The sequence below is a fragment of the Acromyrmex echinatior genome, chromosome 3, assembly GCF_024713525.1.
Source record: "Acromyrmex echinatior isolate Ae372 chromosome 3, ASM2471352v2, whole genome shotgun sequence".
Classification (NCBI taxonomy): Eukaryota; Metazoa; Arthropoda; class Insecta; order Hymenoptera; family Formicidae; genus Acromyrmex; species Acromyrmex echinatior.
The window spans coordinates 19,753,215-19,768,469 of NC_141854.1; the positions used below are offsets into that span (position 1 = coordinate 19,753,215).

The window sequence follows — 15,255 nt, forward strand, 5'->3', positions numbered from 1 at the left end:
AGGCATCGTAATTCGCGGGATTCGCACGCGCCAAGATTTGGCCTTCGCGGCGAGGGGTATCGATTCTCGTTCCGGCGCCTTCCCGGTCGACGTTCCCTGATCGACGCGCCTCCGCCTTTCGGCAGGACGTAGATCATCCTCTCGACTGCTTTTGACGGAATAGAGGTTCACGCGCTTTCGTCGGCGCCGTCGCGCGCACGTTAATTCCTGGAGATCGGATCCCCGCAAGGTTCTTCCGCATTGCGGCGTCCGTCCGTCCATTGACACGATTGTTACGCCACTGCGCTCTGCGCCGTGTCGCCGTCGCACTCGTGTGTACGTAATAAACACGACGCACGTACCGCACGTGCATACACGATGCGCGAGCGGAGACGTGCGCGCGCGCTTCGGTTCGTATTTACAATCGCGTAGCGGCGTATATGAACCGTATATCCGCGTACATCGGAGCCGCCGCCATTCGCGCTCGCACTCGCACGCGCGCGCGCGCGCGCGCACTCAGCGCCTGCGTACATCTTGTTTACAACTGCGGAGCTCGGCGTACACATGACCTTTACAAGATAGACACGATCGTCTGTTCGGTTGGCTAGGCGTGAACCCGCGCGCGGCTCACGAGAAAGAGAGAAAGAGAAAGAAAAAGAGAAAGAAAGAGAGGTGTCGCGCGCGAGTGTTGTGTCGTGGCGAGAGTCCCATCGCCTTTTGCTGGAACATCCGGCGATCGCGGGGACTCGCACGAATTTTACGCGCGTTGAAACGAGAGTCGAAAGTTGTGCGTTACGTCGCGGTCGTGTCCGCGTCACAATTGTGTTAACGTTTTCGCATCGCGACGATTAAACAACGAGAAAGACGGTCGATCGGTATAGTTGCTTGCGCGCGATCTCGATCGTCGCGCGAGTGACGACACGATTGTCGTTTGTCGCGCGCGTTCGAAGTACTCTTGGTAAGTACTACGGAACGTGAGGATTTACCGCGCGCGCGCGCGTGTACGCACGCACGCACGTATGCACGCATGCACGCACGCACGCCTTAACGACGGTTGAGGTGGTCGAGAAAGAATTCTATACTCGGGCGAAGGAGTCGCCTCGAATTCGTCGTCTCCGTCGGATCGCGACTCCCCACGAGGTGGGACGAGGGGAGACACGGACGTGATCGTGATATCCCCGCGTCTATTTTCGTGCGTGGCTGATAGTGCGTCGTTAATCGGGTTGTCCCGGGTTTGCGTGTCCCGTCGTTTTCCCTCCTCTCCTTAGACGCGGTGGAGAAGGAGGAACGGAAGAGGAGCCACACGAGGAGCAGCTGCGGAGAAGGAGCGCGAAGAGTGGAAGTCAGTCGGTGACGGACGGAGAACGGGGAGCGGCGGGAGGAGAGAAGAAAGGGTGGGGAGAGGAAAAGAAATCGCGTTCCCCCTCCCCCGCCTACCTCTCCTCCACCCCGCATCGACCTGGAATGCCGCCGTCGCTGCTGCCGCCGTCGCTGCCACGGTTGTTTTGATGTCGGCCGCCGCTATTGCGCATGAAAAAAAATCGCGTTGCCCTTGGCAGTAGCCTATTTATTGAGAGGAGCGCGCGACCGTGCCACGAGCTGTGTGCCGATAAGGGGCGAATTTCGGCCAGCCGCCCACTTGCGAGGCTCACCGTCACCCGCTACTCCCGTCTATCCATCCGTTCGTCCGTCTATCTGTCTGTACAGACATACGTCGGTTGGTCGTGTTTCCTCGTCACGCTGTAACACGTTTTCGACGAAAGAGACTCTGGACGGGACGTGCGGCGCTCGCTCGCGACTAGAAAGAGAGAGAGAGAGAGAGAACCCATCTTGTTGTGAGTGTCTCTTCCCTCCCTTCTGCCGCCACATCGCCCTTCTCTCTCTCTCTCTCGCTCTCTCGCACTCCTGCGTCGTGAATCGTATTGCGTATCGTCACGCTCTCCGTCTGTCTGTCTGTCTGGCTGACCGACCGTCCGTCCGTCCGGTTCCCTCCCCTCATCCTTCTATCTCTGTTCCTCTGCGCGTGCGTTCGCGCGCACGTGTGAGTGTACGGTGAGCGCGCGCGTGAATGAGTTAGTGTCGGTGTTTATTCTCGCACGCGTATGAGAACACGCGCGCGCACTTGTGTGTATACACGTCACCGTCGTGGACCACGCAGTAATTGTGTTATTCGGAGAGACAAACAGGTGCAGGAGGAGGGTTCCGTAGTCCGTGTTCCGCACTCGGTCGCTCGCTCGCAAAACGGCCGCACCTCGTGGCATACGCGCTGTGTGACGGCTCCGCTCGTCGTGTGGCTCACGGCAGTCCGGCCAACGTCTACACCGTCCTCCTCCCCCGATCGCGGACGCGCATCACGAAATTACTTGCTTGCGCGAGGAATGCGCGAGCGACGGTGGCATGGCAAGTCCGAGCCACCGTTGAGGAGCCTCGGCGCGTCCGAGACGCGGCCTGAGCCGCCTGAAATCGGTGGCGGGCGAAATTAGACGAAACCGCGTGACAGGTGGATTCGAGGCGTGCCGAGACGTGGAAAGAAAGAGAGAAGGAGAGTGAGAAAGGAAGAGAAAGAGACGAGACACGGTGGATGGAGTGTGAAGGAGGGAGCGTAGCGAGAGTGAGAGAGTGGCCGTCGCAACATCTCAGAGTCCGCGTCATCTTCCCTACTTGGTTCCCGACGCCGTGAACGGTGCAAGCGAGAGAAGACCGAGGGTGAAAATTGTGATCGTTTCGTTGCCCGCAGTCATCGTCATCGTCATCGTCATCGTCGTCTCGTGGCTGGCCATGGCTCGCCATTGTTATTGTTGTCGTTCCTCCTAACCTACGAGAAGGTGGACGTCCGCGACTGCCATCGTGAGAGGAAGAGAGAGGGACGCGACGCGACGCAGCAGCAGCAGCAGCAGCAGCACGCCCTCGGAAACACTGCGACGAGCGCATCGCACATGCAACCCGGCTGGCGGTGCTGTTGCTCGCACGCATCGCCGTGTATATTTACGTCCCAAAACGTGCTCGGTGCGAAGGCGCGCGCGCTCACGAGAGCCGCTCCCGATATCGTTTCCGTCGTGACTGTCAATGTGCGACGGACCTGAGCGCGCGATAACAGCGAGTCGACAACGAGGACGGACACGTTTTTCCTCAACAACGGAGGGAAGCATCGTGGCGCTGGAAGGCGCAGTTCGCTGACACGTTGACGGCCGTTATTGTTATGCCCGCGAAAGTGCGCGGATCACGCTCCACCAAAGCGATCGAGCGACGACGTTAATCGTGTTGGAGGAGCGACAGAGACGGAGAGATATCTATTATTTATTAAGAGATTGATCGATCGATCGATTGAACTTTTATCGTCGGTTTAGGAACATGTCCTCTAAGAATGTTCGAGATAAACTAATACGGATAAAAAATAATACGGGAAGTAAAAAATTTTTTAACATTGAGAAGTAAGAATCGACAAGGAGAGTATAGTGAAACTCAAAAATAATACGAAGGTACATAAAAAATTAAAGAGAATTAAGTACAAGAAATTGGAAAAGAAATCGGTATACAACGCAGAATACAACAAATATAAGTAAGACGAAAAAGAGAAAGAGAGAGAGAAAAGAGGATATTTGACGCGAGTGTGGAAATTGTCGTCGTTTCTCGAGCACAATGAAATGAACTTTTGCGCCGTTGTGCGTGACGCAGTCTTTCGGTGAGGACGAGGCGCACCGCGTGCACGTGTGACGACGTGCTCTCGGCGCGTTCCGCGAAACGCGCCACGCACGCCGTGAACTCGCATGCTCGAGGAGAAAGGAACAGGCAGCGGGAAGTGGGAAGCGAGCGGGGACGATAATAGCCGGGATATCATGTGAATGATACGTAGAACGCGAAGGGCCGAAACGCTTGTACCCGCGTACTCGAGGGAGGTTCGTTGGTAATCATTAATCGTACGACAACGACAACGACGACGACGACGACGACGATCTTCTCGATCGTCATCCCGACGATGTCCTCGGGCAGGGGCCCGGCGTCGCCTTCGGGCGGGCCCGTGATCCGCTCCGGCCACCTGAAGAAGCTCAAGACGATGAAGAAGAAGTACTTTGTGCTGCGCGGCGAGGGACCCGGCTGCCTCGCCTGCCTCGAGTATTACGACAGCAAGAAGAAATTCGAGAACAGGCAACCGCCGAAGCGCAGCATACTGCTGCACAGCTGCTTCAACATCAATAAGCGCGGCGACACCAAGCACAAGCACGTGATCGCGCTCTACACCAAGGATGAGTGCTTCTGCCTGATCCTCGACAGCGAGAAGGAGCTGGACGAATGGCTCAAGGCGATGCTCAGGCTACAAAGCGGAGACGTGCCCGATGGGGAACAGCCGCGGCCTACATTCGGTAAATAAGTCAATTGCGCCGCTTTTCCATTTCCCGCCTGAACTCCCGTCAGGAGAACCGATAAACAACCTTTATTGCTTTTTTGCAACCTTTATTACTCCGATCGGTATATACGTATAATCGCGCTATCAAAAATTAGCCATCGTCTAGAAACGGATATCGATATATTGACGTTTAAATTCTCGCTTGTTGTTTATTTGTCTAATAATGACATTTGCGTTCTTTAGATAGCAATCTACGTACGGCCTTGATACACATTTCTGTTACGTCTTGGAAAATATGAGTCTTCTCGTTTTTTTCTGCGGATGGTAATCGATTTTTTTTTTCCATGATGAGATTATCGCACACCTACATCGACTGACGTAGGGACCTGCAACAGAACTTGGTCGCGCGTGTACACGTTTGTTTACATCTACATTCATAGAATGAATCGATGATTTTCGGAATGCACTGCCTCCGCGAATTTTATGAATTTTTTTATTCCTTTTTTTTAGGAACGCAAGAGTTTTGTCGTAACTTAAAAAAAATTGCCTATTTTGTCCCAATATTTTGCATCAAATGTTATAATTGTGTACATATTCTTGAGAAATTTATGCGAAACTAAAGAGATGCAAAGATGCACAATAAAAAGTGCATCGCTACTATCTGTGTATTTTGTGACTTTCACATTTCGAACGAGTTATGTAGCCTTGGAACAAAAATAACATTGGCAATTGTTTATGTTTTTGTGTTCCTTGCAGAAACAAAGAAAACAAGAGTAATGTCGGATAAATAAAACGCTTTTGTTTCAAATTATTACTCCTTTGGTCCCTTTGTACAGAATCTCTGTTTTAATATAAAAAAAAATATTCCATGTTTGTCTTGATTATTAGCACAATTCTCTTGATATATATGAATTTAAATTATTTTATACAAAAGTGAGTATTTATATTACTTTATATGTATTTTCGAGCATTATTCACTATGACGCATTTGAACTACAAGTACATTTAATGCAAACATACATAATGAACATTTGTTTGCGTTGTTATAAATAGACGTTCATTACTAATATTACTATGATAATTTGCAGTTAATGAATTGTAACAGATATTCTAAGTTTTCCATATGTATTATTTTGAATTCTATATTTAGATATAATTGACTATAAAAAACTTCTAAAATACTTATTGCCTCTTCATTTACCAAATGCATGTATACACTTACCTATTGAAATTAAATATAGTTTATTATACATAATGAAGTATTACATTCATAAGTTATTTTCGTATTTCGTATTTCAAATATGAGATTAGTATATCTTACATTTTTTTATGTCTTTCAGAACACGTGTGGCAAGTTACAATGCAAAAAAGAGGTCTCGGTGCACGAAAGAACATTCACGGACCCTACAGATTATGCCTCACCGATCAAACTTTAAGTTTAGTGAAGATTGGGGCACAGGATAACTCTGACTCTATCGAGATTTCTGTAAGTTTACGTGAAATATAGTTAGCGTAGTGTAGCATGTTATAGATTAGTACTTATAGCTATAATCTTTTATTTTTTTTACGAGCTTTGCTATTTAATAATAAAAGAACGCCGTAGTCTAGTGTGTGCGTTTTTGTTCATGGTGGTCCGAGATGTATTTAGACGGATCAGTTTTCACCGTGAATAATAAAGTGGATGAAAGATTTTGTTTAGACTAAGCGATGCCACACGACGAAAGCATTTGAACGGTGATATTTCAACGCCTCGATATGTTATTGTCTTGGAAGGCTTACCGTGAAGCTTCGCAAATTAAGCGCCTTAATAATGCGCATTATTATTAAAAAATATATCTTAGAATTTTGTTATCATTAGTTGAAGGTCAACAAAACTTGACATTTAGTATATTAGAATCAATGTATCTCTAAATCTTTTTTTTCTCTTGCAGCTAAATTATATTAGACGATGTGGATTTGCGAATGATATATTCTACATAGAGGTTGGCCGATCCGCCGTAACCGGAGATGGCGAATTTTGGATGGCAGTCGAAGATAACAATATCGCGCTCAATATGTACGATGTTATAACGACTGCGATGAGGAATTCGAAAAGTAACAAAGACGAAGTTGGGCCTCGCCAGAGAACGCGTAGTTCCTCCGCCAACGAAGCCAGTAAACCTATATCCGTTCTTCAAAGACGGCATACGGGTCAAAAGCTTCATGGCTTTTCGCCCCTGGGTAAGCTGCAATTTTCGCAAATCTGCTCCTTGTACATATCGTTTATTCATTGTGATTTACCAGGATGTGAGTTATTAGTTTTTTTCAGCGTGTTTCGTATTATTTATCGAAATGTGATTTTCGTTTCGCATATGTAACTTGGGACATATCGGTTATCACGTGTCTATAATCAGAAGTCGACAGAGATATTGTGTCTCGGTTTGCTTCGATATACGTCATTTTGTGTATTTAAAATCATCCTTTTTACAAATTCCTTTTAAATCCGGACTTGAAACTTCGTCTAATACACCGTTCCTTTACACATAATTATCACCAATTGCACACGCACATTAAATAAATTATATACTTTAAGAAAACCAGGTGAATCGTCGTATGTGTACACATTAGTGTTCAGCTTTAGAATAACACAAATGGGTTTACGGGGTTTACAGAGGAACAGAAGACATACAAGGAGCAAGTGGAACCACTGCAAGAGCAGACTGCTACTTCCTCTGTTCTCACACAGTGTAGTCAATCTCGGAATACCTCCTCCACCAATACAGTCACGGGTCTGTTCTCTGTCACAATAGCTATTTGCTTTCCTTCTTTCGCGTTTCATGGATTTTGAATGGCAAAAAGGACACATAAAAACAATGAACATGTCGTTTATTTTTCTTCAGTTTTCCATTTCATGGGATATAGGACTCTATCCAAAAACTTGATCATTGCATTTTTCTTTTACTGTATTTGATACATTTGATTACATATTGCAACACATACTATTTACATATACGCAATTGATGTGACTTTTATCTTCAATTTTTTAGAAGAAATAAGTTTAAAAAAAATTGTGCTATCATATATTCTCATTTCATCTGTAAATATTTATTATTATATTATATATATAGCTTGTTTATTTGTAATATATTATCTTTTGGAAAGAATTAATTAATAAATGTTTAATAAAATGGGAAATATTTTCTTAATGTTAAAAGTAATGTCAGAGCTTATTGTTATGTTGATATTAAATAAATTTTTGGAAACATGTAGATTGAAAAGCTAAAGCTGAAACTTTTATACGAATGCAATGATCAATTGTGTTAAAAATAAAAGTTTAGATCAATCAGTAATGCATCGTTTTCTGAGTGTTTCATAGTGTAAATAGCATGATTGATACAATCGGGCAAGTTATCTGGAATCTGTAAATTGTCTGATGTCAGGTATCATATATATGTATATAATGCATCTTGCTAAAATGATGACGAAAGATAGGAAACTTAATTGATACGCTTTATTGTCATTTGTAATGTTATTGGTGTTTTATCATAATTCTCTTTTCACGTAAAAGTTATCATCATAAGAGAAATCAAACTTAAGAGAACAGTTGCTAGTTGAAAAGGATTATTAAAATAGGTTTTGTGTGTCAGACTTGTCAATAACTCATCGTGAAACATAAGAGATAGATTCTTTGCGGTCATGTCTTTAACAGCACGATTGGTACACTATCCGTGCCGTATCTGTCATATCCGGCACAAAATGCACGTAAGACAAAAGACAGTTGTGCGATAGTGAGAGGTGTGTGGTTTGCAGCCGTTGCTGGTACCGGGGCTTGGACTACTGGGATTGCCACGACTAATGCCAACAGTGCCGGTACCGCTAGACGTCGTCATTCGGTAGCGAGTCATCCTCATTCCGTCAATAATTCCCAATCCGTTCACAATGTCACAACAGCAACAAATGCAACTATGACTACCACTACTGTCACTACCACTACCATCACTGCAACCACCACTACCATCACCACCACCATTACTGCGACCGTCACCGCGACGATCACTACAACCACAACCGCGACAATATCCCATCAGAGAACCTTGTCGCTGCCCTTAGCTGCCGTTATTATCAATCAAACGCAACCATCTAAAAGATCCGTTTTACGGTGTATGTATTTCGTTTCGTCACACATATTTGTTTAATCGATCCGAATCTCTGTTTTATCCTTCAGTGTTTCTGCAATACGCTTGTTCTGCTCTTTTTGTTACACATTCATTCCTTCCAAATTGTATAAAACCAATCAATGTTATGTTTATCTAATAAGAGATCATAGTAATTACAATTGTAAAGTTTTGCTAGCATGCTATTATTAAGTGCACGATGTATTATGAAACAAATGCTTTAGTTCGTATCTTCTATTCATTTGTTATTGAACATAAGGAATGAATATGTTTTGTACATTTCTCCTGGACGTTCCATGTTGATACTTGGATAATAATTTCTGCAAGCTGGTTATCATAATCTTTACTTTGCTATATTTAATTTTTAACCCGAATTCTGCAAATGCGCAGAATATTTTTGATGAAGTGACCGTGATTACTGTTGCTTAACTTAAGAAAAAAACAAATTAATATATATATATATATATATATATATGTATATATATATAACAATAAAAAATATATTGTGTACATATATAATAATTTATATATGCGAACATATAAAACTAACCGCTGTTGCTATGCTGGGACAATGGAACTGGCTTCTTTCTACTGTATACAAGTAAACATCACAAGGAGATTTCTGACGAGTATCTTTACAGGTACTACCGGGCGCGATCGATGCGACAGTTTGCCGTCGAGAGCTCGTACTACCAGTGAGGGACAACCGACTACGGTTGTGTTAAGCCATCCTAGAGGAGCCCATATTATGTCGCACGTACCGCGACCGCATTCCATGTGTGGCCGAGGCCTCTCATATTCTCCACCAATTGCATCGATGCCTATTAGTCCATCTTCCGACGTCTGTTCGTCGGATTCGGCTGGATCGTCACCTTCGATGGATGATTGTGGTGAGAATATTTTGGAAGAAAGCACTGTCTCGAGGTACGGGCATTCCTTGACACCTGACGAGCCTGTAATCTTAGACAAGAAAGGTGACGACTATGCCCTGTGGTCGACATCGCATCCACATTTGAAATACTCGCCAAACTTTAAATCTCATTCGCCCTCTCAGGTGAGTGTACTCGTAATATTACTTCTGAATCTTTTAATATATTAAAAAGAGCTTTTATATAAAACAGTGTAAGGATAGCGTAAATCATCTTCTAGTCTTTATACAAAGAAATTTATAATTATCTTTTATGTTTAGTAAAATCCAACAAATCCTTCCTTTTTGTAATATTTATAAATAATAAAATCAAATTTTTATTTTTACTGGTTCGTATTTTCTATATTTTATTTAAATAAAATGATATTTAATTCAAACAAAGTACTGTTTTATACTTTTAATTGCTGGATAAACACAATAATTGATCGTTTTGATTGCAGAGTTCCTACCAGAGTGAAATGTACAGTCCCTGTGGGTCGAGTCCAGGTCGTGGAGGTATATACATGCCCATGAGCCCGGCGACAACGGCCCATTCGCATTCCCGTGGATCATCCCTTGTGGAGGAAAGCAACGTGGATGGCTATGTACCGATGGCACCAGTTGGAGATGACGGTTACGTTGATATGGATCCTGTAAATAGTCATAACGGTCACTTTTCGGACGATATGTCGCAGAACGATGGCAGTAGCTGTTCTGTTACGTCTGGCACGCCTAGTACGGATCTGCGGTTTTCTGAGTATCATTTGGACAAGGTAACCAGCTTTTTAACACCCGGGGAAGATCTGCAAGCCAGACAAACCAGAGCTTACTCCGTTGGATCGAGACCGGAACAAGCTAATAGGCATCGTAAAAACAGGTATGAGTTTAAAATATTTAGGTCTTAAGTATTATATACGTTATTATTTGATATAATATTATTCACAAAATTCTGTGACAATTGCATGATTTGAGAGAATGTTTCAACTAAATGAGTTTAATCAGATTTAATTCTTGAGTATTTATCGTGATCATATTGGATCGTGACATAGAAATGACATCTTGAAATTTTTTGCCATTCGTAAATAAAGAGAATTTGGATAAAAAGAAATAATACGATTGCTTTAAAACAATTAAAATATTTGTAAAATTGGCGCGAAGCTGTCCTTATTGCCCTCCCTCCTCCGACAGTCAGTAGATAGTCGTAAAAAGCACGAAAATAGGCTACGCATGTGTGTGCTAGCAAACACAGTATGCAAATTTCTTATTTACGATGTCGATCCAATGGTTGCGATTACTCAGGAGCTTTAAACATTGTTTAAGTATACGCTACCGACATGAATGATATGAACAGCATTTTTACTTTATATCGATCTTTATGCAGGTTGGACATTACTCCGCAAGACTCCAACAGAGTACGAGCATTTTCCGTAGGTAGTCGGTCTAAGAGGCCTGAAATCGGAAGGCTAGCCAATGTAATTACTGCGCCATTACCAGCTGGTTCGGAAACCTCGAATTCGAAGTCGAGTTCTGCACCGTTGCTATCGAGCTCTTGGGGACACAATTCCGGTTGCTCTGGAGCGTCCGATCGCATGGAGGATCTCATGGAGTTGGATTTCACGAGGCCCAGTATTCCAACCGCTCTCTCTTCGCCTCCGACATCATGTTCCCAACCTCAGTCGCAACCGCAACTGTACTCTACTTATTCTACTGCCACCGACACTAGTTCCTACGTCGACATGTCGCCCGGACAAGCTCCCGTATCGACTACTGCCCCATACGTCGATATGAGTGGCATAAATAAGGTATTATCGATAAAATTACTGCATAAGCTGTTGTTAAGTAACAATAAAATTATTTTCTTACAGATCAATCGCAATAACAATAATAATACAATCACTGCCAACCACAATCATAGCCACATGCATATATCATCGCTAACTTTCGCTCATAAACCTGTAATTACAACTTTAAAGCCGGTAGAAGAAGCGGAGGGACCTTATATGAAAATGGACGGTACGATAGAAATAGATTGGACGCATTCGGAAGCGAGTCCGAAACAATTGTCATCACCTATTCAAGAGGATACCTATCAAACAAATGGGCCACCAGGTATTAGTTTGTAAACATTTATTGCAAAACAAAATCCTTAATAGAATATTATTCTTTATATAATATGATGCAATAAAAATAATATTTGTGAAAATTATTATGAATGTTTAGGTAGCACAAGAACAGCACCTGTAGATCTTCCGCAACCAAGGCGTCCTCCGGAGGGCTACGTCGAGATGTCTTTTAAAGCGCGACCGAGTTTAGAACAAGACTACATAAATATGAGTATGGGTGGGAACAATCGAAACAATCGTAAAACACGAACGGGCAATCGCAAGGAAAAATCGCGATCGCAACCAATCGCGATTCAGGCGGGCAGTAAGCCATCTAAAACTCCAAATTTTCTACCTTTGAACGGAAGTCCGACATCCGAGAGTCTAGCGAGCACGCCCGCCTCTCCGCCGCGAGCAACACCAACGGGTTCATCGGCTACGATTTTCCCCTTTTCTCTGAATAGTCCTCAGTCACCTGTGAAACCTTTTACGAAAAAAAACGATGAGTTCTCCACGACAAAAGGAGAAGATTTTTCTAACCAAAATAAAAACAATGAATACGCAGTGATGGAACCCGCAAATACGGTTTACACATCGTGTTCTACCCCATTGACGGAGACGATATCCTCATCGAACGCGAATAGCGAGAAGCCACCTAGTCCTGTAGAGAAGAATGTTCGAGTTATATTAAAGTCTTCGTCATCTCAAGAACATGGTAAGCCCATTAATGTAATAACAAAAAAACTGTCGGATCTAACGGTGTCGAAACCGCGTCTCGTCACGGCCTCGCCGAACACCAGTCCTACCCTGACGGGTTTCAAGCCGTCGACCGTGCAACAGCCGAAGCCATCCTCGCCAAAATTCATCGACGAGACTCCCACGCCTACGCCCACATCTACACCCACGCCCACGCCAAGTCCGTTGGACAGCGAGGGCTACGAGAAGCTTCAACCGGGCGCGACAATACTGCATTATGCTAGTCTCGATCTGCCGGAGGTCGATAATCCAGCGCCCGTGTCGCCGGCGTCCACGCAGGAGAATTTCACCTACGCCGAGATCGACTTCGCGAAACTCAAGCAGACCTAAAATATGCGCTATCCTGAATGCGCATATTTTGCCGCCCCCGTGTCGCCGTACAAGGCTGTGCGTGACGGGGTGGTTTGGCTGACGCCTCTTGTGTTCCCCACGATAGCAACGAGTAGGCAGGGTATAATCGATCGTTCTGACATTGGCTCTGCTGGTCTAACGAACAAGGCGCCGGGTAGGAACTGTATATATAATTCATTTCTTTTTCTCTCCAGCCTAATGGCATTATACCGCTCGCCGATCTTTCTCATGTAATAGATTGGCAGCCTATTTTACATTGTTTGAGAAATAAGCATCGTTGGTACCTATAGTTCTGGTTGTACTGCATTAATATCGTATTTTATCAGAATGATGTGAAATTTTTTAATATAAGCGAAATACACTTTTTTCTCGCTGATTCCGAAGAGAGTCCTCAAATCTGTCCACATGTATGCTATTTCTAATATTAAACGATCGGTAATTTAACGGAAAAGAGCAAATTACGAAAACGTTATCTTTTATTTTTAGTTAAAATAATATATTTATATAATCGGAATTAGTAGAAGAAATTTTTTTGATATTAGAATATATCATCTAGTTAAATGAGAGTCGCTTGTAAAAATGTATAAATCTTTTAAATTTTAATTTTGTTAGTGGATTTGCGTGTTATCTCTATCAAAATTTGTTTTGTTTTGTATTATATTTCTAGATGCTGACAAGCCAAATATGTATAAGTCAATTCTTTTGAGATATATATAGATATATACACACACCAAATTTAAACTTGTATATTTATGATAATCTCCTAATATATATATGACGATGAAATTTATTTATATCGATTGTTTTTGGAGCTGCTCGTACGTAACATAAATTCTATTATTTTTCAGTACGCGTATAAATTTTAACGACGTACATTTTATTTGCCCATTGTAAATTATATTGAACTTGATTTTTCGAAAAAAAAAATCTGCACATTATTGTTTTGTACAGGGAATAGCATGTTACTCTATTTATATGTTTGCTTACTTACCTTAACGTTTTATAACAGCCAAATTGTCGAATTCGGATATGTTTGTGCATTGTTTTTAATTAAAAGAAAATAATCGTATACATATGTGTGTATAAACTTGCGCGACATTGTGTGACATATAAGATATCGGCTTCTATTTTAAATGTTTTATCTTTATCCAAAAATCTCTGGACATTCAATGAGACCTTAAATAACGGAATCTGCGAAATCTTAGACGTAAGGGAAAACGTGAAACCATGGATTTGCAATTTTTATAACTCTTGAAAGGATCATTCTAAATCTATTCTTGCGCAGAAATACGTTCCGACGAGATCTCGTCGGTCTTCCACGAAATGGATGAAAATTTTCACAACTTCAACGAAACTCTGCTTTTAGACGTTGCGACTAATCCATTGATATCAGCGTTAATTGGAATTGAATTAAACGAAATTGAGGTATCGTAAGCTTTAGGAATATCGCATAGAATACGGTGGTGTGTAACAGTACACTACCAGAAACATAAGTACTGAAAGAGAAACGCGACGGATCTGATCTTCGTAACGATTAACTGCGAACCGGATGAAATTCCGCAGAGCGAAACCGATATTCAATAGATACCGGAAGTACACGTCATTGCGCTCTCGCGTCTTCTCTGTGCCGAATTTTAATCCGATTGTCTCCTCGCGAAAGGAATGTTACCCGCCAATGTTAGATCGACATCTCTCATAGAATTCGTATTGCAGACAAAATAGATGTTCCGTACACAATGGCAGTATACATGTGTTATAACGCTTTTCATATAAATTATGACGGGCCGAAGGCGCCTTGAAAGAGCTAATTCGGCCTCGTATACACACGTACACGTAAACATACAGTCGCATGACGCGTATACATATATGCATATTCGTGCTGCAGGATATTCTGTGAAAACGGTACAACCGACGTGCCGAGGGACGATACAAAAAAAGATGATGTAGAGTAATATTTAGTAAGAGGATTATTTAAGGAAAAAAAGAGCAAAACGGATGAGGAAAAAAAAAGGGAGGATAAAGATGCCTATGTGTAACGAATCGATTCTTCGATTCAATAGAACGGCTTATCTCGTTTAAGCTAAACAAAAATATTCGTTCTTTGCATGTATTTTATTTAAACGTATTACGGTTGTATCGTAACGTACAGGGTGTCTTGTATATGTACACGTATGTCTGACTGAGTTTTCATGTGAGTTACGAGCGCGTGTGCGTGCGTGCGTGCGTGCGCGCGCGATCTTTTTGTTGTTATGCTGTATGTACATGGAAGTATATACGTGACAGACATATGTGTACGTATACATATATGTACACACATACACACATACATATATATAAATATATATATATATATGTTATAAATATTAAGTATAATAATAATAATTAATAAACTCGCAATATATACACCGTTGTTTTGTTTTCTATTACCTTATGGAATGTCTCATAAATTCTAAAGACTCAATGTCAATGAAAGAAATCAGCTTTGATTATTAATTTTGAAATGTAATTTTAAATGAATGAACTGTTTAACAATCAAAAATTATTTTCTAAGTTTTCCGTTTGTAATATTTTTCTCATATATTCTGAATAGTTTATATTGATACAATAGTTTATATTGATACTATAATATTAAAATATATATGATTTATAAATATAATGTAC

General features: G+C 42.4%; 1 protein-coding gene across 5 annotated transcripts; it reads left to right on the plus strand.

Moving 5' to 3' along the window:
- Positions 1-281: 281 nt before the first annotated feature.
- On the plus strand, positions 282-14,997 carry chico (insulin receptor substrate 1 chico). Of its 5 annotated transcripts, none has more exons than XM_087404841.1 (10): positions 282-937; positions 2,480-4,340; positions 5,665-5,810; positions 6,256-6,544; positions 6,976-7,092; positions 8,114-8,464; positions 9,120-9,532; positions 9,847-10,262; positions 10,767-11,494; positions 11,606-14,997. In XM_087404841.1, exons 2-10 carry the CDS (start codon positions 3,956-3,958, stop codon positions 12,571-12,573), a joined length of 3,813 nt encoding a protein of 1,270 aa, XP_087260967.1. In that variant the 5' UTR covers positions 282-937; positions 2,480-3,955; the 3' UTR covers positions 12,574-14,997. The 5 variants fall into 5 exon arrangements, with proteins under 5 accessions (XP_087260967.1, XP_087260968.1, XP_087260966.1 ...); XM_087404842.1 differs by lacking the exon at positions 282-937 and having other exon boundaries at positions 1,136-4,340; positions 10,767-11,187; positions 11,251-11,494; XM_087404840.1 differs by lacking the exon at positions 282-937 and having other exon boundaries at positions 1,136-4,340.
- Positions 14,998-15,255: the final 258 nt, after the last annotated feature.

Bases quoted from the DNA above. Each gene is read 5' to 3' on its own strand.
- chico (XM_087404841.1), top strand. From the start codon at position 3,956: ATGTCCTCGGGCAGGGGCCCGGCGTCGCCTTCGGGCGGGCCCGTGATC. The intron at 7,093-8,113 runs GTCTGTTCTCTG...TGTGGTTTGCAG, and splicing joins CTCCACCAATACAGTCACGG to CCGTTGCTGGTACCGGGGCT. The intron at 9,533-9,846 runs GTGAGTGTACTC...TTTTGATTGCAG, and splicing joins AATCTCATTCGCCCTCTCAG to AGTTCCTACCAGAGTGAAAT.